Raw genomic sequence first — 12,368 nt, 5'->3', positions numbered from 1 at the left:
ATCAATCTGTTTGAGAGACCCTTCCTCTTATGATATACACGCTCCAAGGTCTATTTGGTAAATTGGGAGACCGTTACAACTCCCGAAACTCTTGGTGGGCTTGGTATTAGGAAGACTGTTGATGTGGATGCAATAGCAACGGTTGGGTTGTGCTGAAGAATTATGCAAGAGAAAGAAAAACCTGGGGTTAAAATTCTGAATCATTAAGTACGTGGATTCCTTAACCACCGGACATAACAAAAGAGTGATCCTTAACCACATCAAAGGATCCATGAACCAGGAGAGTCTTGTAATTGGAGTAGACCTTTATAATTAAGGAGTGCGATGGGCCATCAATAATGGATTCGGCTGGAAGATTGGACTTCTTTGGGGCCTCTAAGGAGTTTAGTTTCTGGGTCTCCTCAATGATTCTTTGGGGTTTGAGTGGCATCTCTCCCTTATTTAGAATTCTTTGGGATACTTTAGTTGCCTTTCCTGTTGGACGCTTTGGAACCATAGAAATCAGAGTTTGTTTGATGACCACTAATATGATACCCACCCAATCTCGAAAGCAATTGCTAGTGCAGTCAAATACCTTCACTCGGGACCTAGAACTGTTGGAATTAAAGTTAAAGAGCAAAATTTGGTGGGATGGATTCCTCCCCCTCCAAGAATTTTCAAAATAAATACATATGGATCTTTCACTGGTAATCCAGTTCCAGCAGGGGGCTGATGGCATCATTCGCAACCATGATGGAGAATGGGTTGGAGGGTTCTACAGGAATGTTGGCAGAGCCTCCAACGTCATAGCTGGGTTTTGGGCACTAAGAGATGGTCATAGTTTAGCAAATGATCTTAATATCACAAATCTACGAGTTGAAATGGATGCAAAAAATTATAGTGGATTTAGTTAATAGTAAAAATGATCTAATGCATCTTTTTGCGTCAATTGTCTGTGATTGCAGGATCATCACCTTCCACTAGGGCTGCAAACGAGTCGAGTCGAGTCGAGCTTTGAGCTAATCGAGCCGAGTCTCGACTAAATTTTACCAAACTCGAGTTCGAGCTCGAGTTCGATGAGCTGGCAATTTTCGAGCTCGAGCTCGACTCGAATCAAGTCGAGCCGAGCTCAAAAAAATTTAAAAAAAATATTTTATTTTTAAAAAAAATAAATAAAATAATATTTTTTTCTGAATAAATAATAAAATATTAAGGATATATACGTAATTTCACTATGAAAATAAAAAATAAAAAAAATATATATAATATACGTAATTTTATTATTAAATAAAAAAAAATATATATATATATATACTCAAGCTCGCGAGCCGGCTCGCGAGCTAACAAGCTTAATATTCTGAGCTCGAGTTCGAGCAATCTCGCTCGCGAGCTAACGAGCTTAATATTCTGAGCTCGAGCTCGACTCGAGCTCGATTAATATTGAGCTCGACTCGAGCCGCTCGCGAGCGATTCGATTCGTTTGCAGCCCTACCTTCCACTCAATTACTATTAAGCATATTTTCAGAGAAGCGAACGAGTGTACGGGTTTTTTTTTTTTTTTGGCTAAAAAGATAGTTGAAACTGTTGAAAACTTTGTGTTTTGACTTGTAAACCCGTAGAACTTTCCTATCTTATGGATCTAGATTGTAGAGGATTTTATCTCCCAAGAATTTGTATCTTTAATTGGTTATCTCTTTCATACCAAAAAAAAAGGAAGGGTAAATTGCCGTCATCAGACTACAAAAAATCGTGCAAATCTTTGCTAGGAAAAAACTTCAAACCAGAATTATGAAAATGCAATAGCTTTTCTTTTTCCTTTTTCCCTTGTAGTCATTTAAGCAACAGAATAACTTCTTTCTTTAATTTCATACACAAATAATTAAAAATCCCTTCTTTTCCGTGGATATTATTTTACTTCATTCAATACATGACAATAATCTATCCAAAAAATAAGATTTATGCTTCTTGAATCTAACCTTAAGAGGCTGGTCACTCTGCCCCCGAGAGCCTGCTTCCTTTGTAACCACCGTTGTTACCGATGTTAATTGTGTTTACATTCAGCAAAAGGACAAAATGAATGAGTGCATAAAAAAAATAAAGTAGGACTTTTCATATCTCTCAATTTTGAACCAATTGGCAATTGCTCAGTTTTGGTCCGTGTCCCGGAATTTGCTTCAAAATCCACCAATATTCCACAAAATTTTGTCTACGAATCCCACAAACCTGATGATTCGTAAATTTTTTTTCACTAGTGAATTTGATGCTGACGTAACTGGGTTTTCGAATAACTTTACGAACAGAGGTGAGAATGTGATCGATTGCGATGCCATTGGCAGTCAATCATCACCTTCACAAGTTGAAGTGCACAAGTGTGGTTCGAACCTATGTTTTCAGAACCGGACCGGATAGCGACTCGGCCAAGGTCAGGGGTCAGGGGTCAATGGGTTCGACCGGGGGTCGATAGGGGTCGAACCGGATGACGTCATAAATAAAAATTATTTAAAAATTAAAATATTATATATATCATATCTAATAATATATTGATATTAATAAAGGTATATTCATATATATTTGATGTTTCAAATATATTTAACAAGAAAATACAAAGAAATTAGAACAATCAAGTAGCAATTTATATTATTTAATAAATATTAACAAGTTTAGAATTAAAATTATGAATTTAATTGAAAAATAACATCAAATTGTAGGACAATATTTATAAAGTATCAAATATTTGAGGTATACGAATAAGTTTTAACAATTTAGGGGGCCAAAACATAATATTATAAAGTTTGAATTTTTTTTTAAAAGAAATTACTGTTGAACCGGAAAAACCGGTTTTTCCCGGTCAAACCCGGATTTTGACCGGCTTTGACCGAGTTTTAAAATTTCCGGTTTTCTAAGTTGACTCGGACCGGCTACCTGGCCGGTTCCCGGTTCGACCGGTTCGACCGGCCGGTCCGGTCCGAGTTTGAAAACAGAGGTTCGAACCACTTTGTAGCATGACTAGGGGTGCATTTAAACTGAGTTGAACTCGAATAGTAAGATAAAATAATTGAATTGGAATTCGAACTCGAGTTGTTTAAACTTTTAGAAGTTAAGTTTAACTTCAGTTTACCTTACTCGAATTCGAGTTTAATTAAGCCTAATTGAGTCTAATCTAACTTAATTAAGTCTATTCAAATATAATTGAGTTTAATCAAGCATATTCAAATATAATCGAATTCACCAAATAAAAATTACATTTCACAGTAATAAATATAAAAACTTGAAAAAAAAAAATATATATATATATATATATACACACACACAAGAATTAGCATAAGAATGTGGGCTGCCATGATTAATCGCCATGAAACTTGGAAACCAGGTACAATACAAGAAAATCCCTGGATGTACTAGTGAGCAATGCTCATGTTTTAGTCAGTAGCAATTTACTAGTCCTTTTTTTGGTGAAATCTTCAATTAGGCGTTAGTGAAATCTTCAATCCAGCATGAAAATGAAATTCGCCTAAATTAAGACAACGAAAATTGACAACTGAATGAGAGTTTACCAGAAGAAACTACGATTGCTGCGCGTTATGGAAAGGAAAATTAAACTTGGATATCAGTTTTTGTATTGTTAGGAACATGACATCGTAGTCCAAGCTTTCTGGTTTGAAGGCATCTGCAAACGTGAGTCCACTAGTGTTGCAACTTTCAGAGGTTACACATCTACTACTATGTAGTATTTTCTGCCAACAAAAAAAAAAAAAATTTTTTTTTTTTGGGGGACTTCAAATTAAGCCATCTGTCTTGATATTTCAACAGAAACAATAATGTTAGATAAGAATACAACAATAAAAATTTCGAGCACAATTCTCCTTTTATGCCGTGTCTTCTTCACTGTCACAGAAAAGCTCAGGCTACGATGCCATGTTCCATGGCGCGCGGTAAGAGTAGAAAACCTGTGATCCGAGTTAACTTTCCTTTCCGTACTGAGCATATGTAGTTTCTTTTGGTAAACTCATTTTGTTGTCAATTGTCATTGTTTTTTATGGTTCAATTTCCTTGTCCTGCTTGATAAATTTTCTGCAAAGCAGTTAGCATTAATTTTCAAGAGTTTCACAACCAGGGTTAAATTAAAGAAAAAGACTCGGAACTGCCTAAAGAGTGAGGTACCACAAAGTAGAAATATGTTGCACTCATCCGGTATTGAATCCGTGAATTATGGACGTCGGAGCTGGTCAATATTTTCTTCAAGAAGGGATTGAAGTTTTCACAACCGTAAGACTTCGTTACCCCCCAAAAAAAAAAAAAAACTAAAAACGATAGGTTAATTGTGTCTAACTTAAACGTGACATGATTATTATGCTCGCTTAGTTCTTAAGTTGTTTTTAGACGGAAAGGAAACAAATAGGCAAGAATTAATGTAAGCCAGAAACCTTTGCATTTTCTGATGGTAATGAAAGACTGACACGGAGGAGGCAGAGGGTTGGAGATGTTGCCATGGTACTATCAAGTGATATACTTACGAAACTGCAGAAATTTATGTTAAAAAGCATTGTTTTAGTCACTATAGTGGGGTGTTGCTATCCATTTCCTCTAATATGATTTTTATTTCCTTCTTTCGATATATAGTGAAGAAAAGGAAAATAAGAGGCTCTTTATTCAGTGCAATTAATACAACAGTACGTAGAACAGCACAGTAAGTTCCCTTATTTACCCTTTTTTTAAAGTACAACAATTTTTTATGCTTTCTTGAAAGTAACCTTCAGTGGTTGATTACTGAGGCCCAAAAGTCACCTGCCATTGTCAAGAATAACACCAATATTCTAACAAACTGGTCTGCAGATATTACAGACAGCAGGACAAAAATAAAAGATGTAGGCATCTTCATATCTTTGAATTCCAAACCAATTGCTTAGTGTTTCACGTCCAGGATTTCCTTTAACTCCACCGGTCGTCACAAAAAATTGATTTGGAACATCATCATTGTACTCAAGTCTGAACATAGTCGATAAAACAGAGACTGTTGAGCCAAAGACTTCAATGTTTAGATCAGTTCCTAAAGGAACAATATGATCGTTAGGGTTCACTGGGAGAATGTAAGTGGAATCCCATTGGATGTCTGGTTCAGTACTTGGATAACATCAGGTGGGCAGGTGAGATTTCCTCTGCTTTGTAGTCCTAGCCCACCACCACCTGTATACTGCCATCAGGTGGCACTATATAGTAATCGACACCAACTTGGACGACATTTCCATCAATGCCCAATGTTAGGTTCATACATAAAAGATTATGTTCCACATTAGTTAAGAAAGAGTGGTTAATATGTAAGTAAGGGTTTAGGATCTAACAGTTTAAACTTTTGGGTTAAAATTAGATTTCTGACTTACATATTGGACTCTTTGATGGGCTCTCTCGAGATGTTTCTTTCTAACAAGTGGTATCAGAACTTCTGATTATGAAACTGGACTATTCATAAGCAAGTGGATTCTTCTTAGAGCTGGGCCGGTAAAAGCTCTCTTTTTAATGGTGGATTGAAGTGTCAAAGAATTTGATTGATGTTGGACCAGGTGCACCATGAGTTTGGCAGGAGTTTTGGTTGGTGTCAGACCAAGGATCCAAGGATTGATAGGGGCTCAGAATCTAGTTTAGATATTGAAAAAGAGTGGGTTCATGATTGGGAGAAGAGGTGACTTTAGGTATTAAGATGAGTTTGTGTTGAGTATTGAAGCGAGTTCGGAGAAGAGATTGTAAACTTGGGTTTAATGTGACGAGCTATTCATGAAGAGGGAAATTTGTTAGATTCATGAGTAAAGGATTATATCCTACATTAGTTTGAAAGACGGAAAAAGTGCGGTTAATATGTAAATAAGGATCCGAAACCTAATAGTTTAAGATTTTGGGTCAGAGTTGGATTTCATACTTACATATTGGGCTCATTGATAAGCTCTCTCGAGGTGTTTCTCCATCCAAGTGTTTCTCCCTAACATCCAGCACTGGATTTTGAAGATGACGGGATCTATTAAAATTAATGGGAACGGATGAAATAACAAAAATACCCTGATATAACTAAGTAAAAGGCAACTCAACAAAATCATTTGTTTCATTCTCTAAAGAGAGAAAATAAGAGGTAGAACATGTATATTTGTTAAAATTTAAAAATAAAAAATTTGTTTTTAGATTTCAATAAGTCATTTCCGTTAATTTTAATGGATTCTGTTACCTTTACAATTTAGTTCAAAGCATAAGGTGTCGTTTTATACGTTTTGAAACCACGAAATTTTTCTGCATATTAGATTTACCATAAAGGCTTTTTGTTTTTTACCCTTAATGATTTGATAGTTGATTTTCTCAAGGGGGCCTACTTTAATATTAGGCCCTGAATTTGAAGTAGAAATCAAGGTGTGAAAAATCACTTCTGTGAGTTGCAAAATTTGCAACTATGGTAGGTTTCTGGATTCTAATTAATTAGGCTCAGGTTGACAAATGCCTTCAAGCATGAAAACTTGGACCATAATCGATGAATTGCCAAAGAAGCAAAATCAGATATATCATCTTATTCTGGTTGAATTGTCCTTCCCGTACTGGATAAGTAAATAGCTTCAGCTCAAAGGTCTCTATGAATAGTCAGGACTTTGACTAATAAGCCTAGAATCTGTTCTACCTTGGACTTTTTCACAAGCCTTAATAAGCTTTTGAAGTTGCAAAGGTGGTGAATGTGCAGGCCCTGGTAGCTTGACCACGCAAAATTCTGCATTTATTTGTTGACTACGGGAAAAGAGAAAAATTTATCATGCACTGTTCTTATATCTTTCCCATTGCACTAACCAGTTACCAGTCCGGAATTTGTGAGCGGAAAATATTGGATATCAAGAATCCAGAGAATATACTGCAGAAGCCTAAATATTTTACTTTTTGTCACTGATTTGGTTCAAGACCTAAAGAAATAAGAATGAGGAAATTAAGGAGAAAGAAAAAAAGACAAAGCCAGAAGTAAAATGTTTAAACGTATTTACACGTACCCAGATTAGTGCAATGATGAGTTTTCCCAACATATTCAGAGAATGACTTGGCGTGTGATAAAACTCGATTTCAATTTTATGTAAAGTTCATAAAAATTAGTACAGCACAATAGTAACTAAATGAAGCTCCACCCAATTCTTCTTTCTTAATCTGGATAGCTAACGTAAGCTTTTCTAATTTCTATTTGTTCTAATACAGTTATACCTACTTATATTCAGGTAATGCTTCAGAAAGCAATCAAACAGCTGAAGGTTAATTGTGCTCAGAGGTCCTATACCTTTTTTAAAAGGTTCATCCTTCAATTATTAAATAATTTTATTTACTACAAAAAGTGGCAAATTGTATGCTAATGTCTTCTTCATCGTGATTGTGACGAAATTCAGCAGTTTTCCATTACATCCGTGTATTTAATCCTGTTGGTGTACAATTTTTCTTAAGATAGTTCCTTTTTTATTTTTTTTGGTTTCAGTAATACAGTATTAGGTTTGTTAGGAAGCATAAGAACTCAAAGAAATCTAAATGATATGTACTCAATCATTTTCAGTTGAAAAGGGAAACAGCTTGTAATTTGTAAAACCACGAAACATGACTAGCAGCATGGCTCCACCGCCATATGAGCAAATAAATCAGAAACTAAGAGGAAGTATAAAGAGAGATCTCAATAGTATGGAGATGGTAGTATTCACTTATTTCAACAATAGTATAAAGTGTACATGAATCAACAGTCACAGTAATTTATTTAATTCAAGGTTGACTTGGAGGAATGTCTAAAGATGTATAAAATCTCTAGGCCCTGGTAAACACAACCTTGAATGGCGCTGGTTGATTTAGTGCCAAAGCCCTCTTTCCATTGTCCGCGAGGATGCCAATATTTTCACAAAGAAGCAGAATTCCACAGGGATTGCCACACACATCAGTACCAGGACAGTATTGCAGCTGGTATGCATCATCATAAGTCTGAATTTTGAACCAGTTGTTTATGTTCTGAGGTCCCGTCTGACCTTCAACTCCACCAGTTTCAATAAATGTTCTATTGCTATTAAGGGTCCATACATGGGATTCAGGACAAGTTACTGGAGGCCTGAAATCGATGAACCTGATGTTTGAATCAGTATCAACTCGGATTATGGAATCACCATCAAATGGTGCGAACATTACTGGGATTCCATTATCACCCTTGTCAGATGCTTGCGCAACTTCATATGGGCAGCGGCTATCTACGCCGGTTGCAAATGTTACTCCACCACCGTTGCCGCCCTTTGCTGGCAAGATATAGTAGTTGACACCACTACGAAGCTGCTGTCCAGCAGTGTCAAGAACTGGAGCAGGAAATTTTTGAGCTGTGCCTAGTGGAAAGTTAACTGAGAAAGCTAAAAGAAAGGAAGAAATCAGGAGATTAATCAAAACTGGGGTCTTCATTGTCTCCTCTGAACTTAATTTCTTGATGATAGGATGATCGAATAAAGCAGTGAAGATTTTGTTTGCCAAAGGGATGGTATTAATAGAGTTGGCAGGGGGAGGGATTATCTGAGGATGAGGGCATCAGGGCACATGATACATGGTAGAATATCTGCCTTACAACTTACAAGTTTGATCTAGGTACTTCAGGTCATCAATAGTGGCTGGCTCAGAATAAAAAGGGATAAATTTGAGGAAAAATTATTCAAGGTTAGTCCAGTTCATACCCTAGGTAGATAGATTTGTTAGGCTTTGCATTGCATTGCGTATGGTATTAAATCTTTGAATTTAACAGAAGTAACACAGGTATTCCACCCTAGGATTAAAGTAACAGATTAAGCCACGTTACTGGCATATATCTTATGATCCCAGTTTCCCCTGTGGACTTCCTTTCTTGCGGAAGATGAGAGTACTATGATAACCCTAGGATGGCTGTATTGTTGAGATATGCAATCATACAGCTGCATATATTGTTACCATATATGTTTTTGTCATGACATAATTGTAGGAGTAGTTTTAGCTTTCCATTACATGATTTTAGGAATGATTGTATCTTCCCTTTTTGTCACAATTCTTGTACCTGTATATAAGCAGACTGCTGGAGATACCCGAAGTTTTCTCCAACTTAGAACACTTTTCTTCATAACTTTTCCCCAATCTAAACACTTTTCTTCATGTATCATGATAACTACTACTCTGTAAACTTTTTATTTTTCAATGCATCTCTAATTATAAGAAAAAAATTTATTTTTCAATGCATCTCTAATATTTTTCAACTCTTCATCTGTCTCCATTGATAGTGATAACAAGACACTCTACTTATAGATTATATGACTTGATCAACAAAAAAAGAAAAAAAAAAACCATCACAGGATAAATTACCCGGTACAATATTCAACTATGAGAAATTATCTAATACAATATTCAATCTACCAAAAACTGAACAAGACAAAAAAAAAAAAAAGACAGTTAATTAATAATATAGAAACTTACTTGTCCAACAAAAGAAAGCAATAATAGAGAAACTTACTTGACCAAAAAAAATGCTAAACAATAACTAGAAACTTGACCAACAAAAACTGCTAATTACTAATATAGAAACTTATTCTACCAAAAGGCTTAATATAATATATATGCCAAACAAGAAAACCAGAACTATCATTTTATATCGTTGAATTTTCTTTATCCACGTTATACAGTTTTCTGTATTTTATTTCTATTCAATATTTTGAGCAATGATGTCAAATGTTAGAGCTATCCGATAAGAGCCGACTACTGGATCATCTTGCAGCCTAATTAGGTCATGTCAAAGTTGACGGGAATGCATGAAAAGATGAATAAAAGCTAAAAGTAGAACTGATCAAATCACAGCTTTCAGATTTGTTAACCATTATGCAGCAATCAGTTTCTGCTAATTAGTTCTTATCCATCATATTGAACTCCTATTGGTGGAAACATTAAGATGAATTAGAACGGCCTCATCTAGTTATGTACCAAAATTATTTAGGATATATCAGTTTACACTTTTGGTTTCATAAGCTCTTTTTTTTTTTTTTTTTTTTTTTTTTTGCCGTTGTGCAAACCTCATAAGACTAATACACATTGAACTCTTCATTAATTCTGGCATAACAACTTGAACTGTCAGAGCTTAATTATTGGTATTTTATTAATTTCACATAATTTTAAAAAATAAAAAAGAAGAAGAACATTGTATGAAATTAAATGGGGGTTATGTAAACGGTTACCCTCATAATCTAGGGTGCATAAACTTCCAGCAGCCTAGTCTTTTGCAAAGTAATACTTCAGCCATTATTGTAGTGGGAAAATTGGTGCAATGGGACAAAAAGTTTTGCCCAAATTTCACGTTGGTCCTTAAAAAAGCTCCATTCGAAATAATAGCTTAAATGGTATTTTACAAATTTATTACTGCATTACTTATAGATACAGTGAAACAGTACGCTGACATGTGTAGGACATGTACACTCTTGGTAGGGTTTTAATTTGTTAGATGCTGCCATTCACCATAGACTTTATGCTGTACGCCCCAAAAACGTTGGAATCTTTTACAACTTCAGCTTGAGAATTTTCAGATGATCAGCAGCTTCTTACCAGTTATTGACCAAGTTCCAATTTCACTCAATCCCATGCAGAAACTATATAATGATCGCTTCGATCGGGATCACAAAATATGCTAGCCAATTGCCAAATCCAACGTTTGGTTGATATCTCAGAAACCTTGAGAATATTACATAAAGCTCAATTTAGTCAGTTATTCTTTTGAAAATAATCTGAGCAAGGTTTAATTCAATTGGCCTTTCATAATTGAGTTGAATATGACTTAATGAGTTCCCCCATTTTTTTCGTTTTTTCTCAAATGCCAACATCTATAACCTATTTATCCTATTCTAAAGAGGGGGAAGTCCAGCTAGGCTATATGAGGAGTTAGAAGTGAAAGACCCATCTAAATTAGAAAGATGCACTACTAGACTTTCTCTGGATTTTTTAGTACAAGTGTGGAGATTCAAACACCCGATCTACAATCTAAAAGAGATTTTAAATCATTTCTTAGTGACCAACTTACCAAAAACAAGTTGATTACTGAGTTACTTTATCTAAAGTTCATTGTTCTATTGTTATAAATATATATATATATAAAGACGGAGAGTCAGACCACTACTAACGAACTTTATACATACTACATTATTCGGTCGGACATGACTGTAATTAAAATGTTAAAAACACAAGACTCTAATCATTAGGACTTCCTGAAGACAATCTTGAATGGTGGTTGATTTATTGCCAAACGTCTCCTCCTATTGTACATATAGATTCCAATGTTTCCACACAAAACTCTGCAGGGTTGACAGGGGGCACTGGGACAATATTCGATTTGATAGGCATCTTGATATTTCTAAATTTCGAACCAGTTTGGTAAGGTGTCACGTCCAGGGTTCCCTTCAACTCCACCAATAGTAACAAAAGTGGAGACCGCGATTCATTGTCTAGACATTGGATTGAGGACAAATTTTAGGAGACGAGAAATTGATGAACCTGATGTTATGATCAGTATTAGCTCGGATTGTGGTATCATTATCAACTGGTGAGAATGTTAATTGGAGGCCATTAGCACCCTCGTTCAGTGACTGCACAATCTCATATGGGCAGCTGCCATTTTTGCCACTTGCTAGTGTTAGACACTTAGACCATCCCCGTTGCCGTGCTCAGCCGGCAAGATATAGTAGTTGGCACCCCCGGTGGAGGGGCTGACCAGCTGTGTCAAGAACCGGATCAGGAACAGTAGGTTGTGCTGTGCCTGGCAAAAAGTTCTCTGACAGTGTGAAAAGAAAGCAAGAGATGAATATAAAGCTTGCTGTCTTCATTTTCAGTGTAGTCAATGTTTGCATGAATAGGTTCCTTCCCAAAGGGCAGGTATTTATAGATTTGCAATGAGTAGGGTAATGAGGACGTGTCAAAAATTTAATTGCTTCTCTCTTATGGGTACAATAGTCAGGAATCACGGCTGTATGAAGGTGAATTTGTGATAAGGTTTTATGATCTTTTGTAGCTAAAAGCTGAAACTTACTCCAGAGTCCAGAATAAACATCATATCCTAAATCTGATTAGCTGTTTCGAGATCCTTTGTGTTATATATCTAGCGCAAGGCATACGAGTTTGAATTGTAAAAGACAGAGCTTAGACGATTCGATGATGGTCTGATGGCAAGTATGTCAATGCATGCCCTGGAGGCCCTGGACGCGAAAGTTGACGGATGAAGCAAAACCAGAACTAGCTATGATACAATAGTCATGGCATTGTAATTTTTGGCTACATTTTTTTCATTTCTAACTGCATAAGAGCACGATTGATAGTGCAGATCATTCTTTACTCAAATCTATTGTGCAAAAAGTTTCTTAAATATG

General features: G+C 35.8%; 1 protein-coding gene across 1 annotated transcript; it reads right to left on the bottom strand.

Moving 5' to 3' along the window:
- Positions 1-7,776: 7,776 nt before the first annotated feature.
- LOC140004432 (kunitz trypsin inhibitor 5-like) lies at positions 7,777-11,828 on the bottom strand. The gene is made up of 2 exons (XM_027267845.2): positions 11,717-11,828; positions 7,777-8,360 (listed from the first exon to the last, which is right to left on the bottom strand). The coding sequence occupies exons 1-2, from the start codon at positions 11,826-11,828 to the stop codon at positions 7,777-7,779; spliced, it is 696 nt and encodes a 231-aa protein (XP_027123646.2).
- Between the last annotated feature and the right edge of the window lie 540 nt (positions 11,829-12,368).

Source organism: Coffea arabica, chromosome 4c, assembly GCF_036785885.1.
Source record: "Coffea arabica cultivar ET-39 chromosome 4c, Coffea Arabica ET-39 HiFi, whole genome shotgun sequence".
Classification (NCBI taxonomy): domain Eukaryota; kingdom Viridiplantae; phylum Streptophyta; class Magnoliopsida; order Gentianales; family Rubiaceae; genus Coffea; species Coffea arabica.
The sequence above is the reverse complement of the archived record's forward strand: the minus strand, read 5'-3'. Positions and strand labels throughout refer to the sequence as shown.

Excerpts from the sequence above, each read along its gene's own strand:
- LOC140004432 (XM_027267845.2), bottom strand. The coding sequence starts at position 11,828 with ATGAAGACAGCAAGCTTTATATTCATCTCTTGCTTTCTTTTCACACTG. Across the intron at positions 8,361-11,716 it reads TCCGGTTCTTGACACAGCTG|CTTTCTCAGTTAACTTTCCA; the intron begins GTCAGCCCCTCC and ends CCTTTCTTTTAG.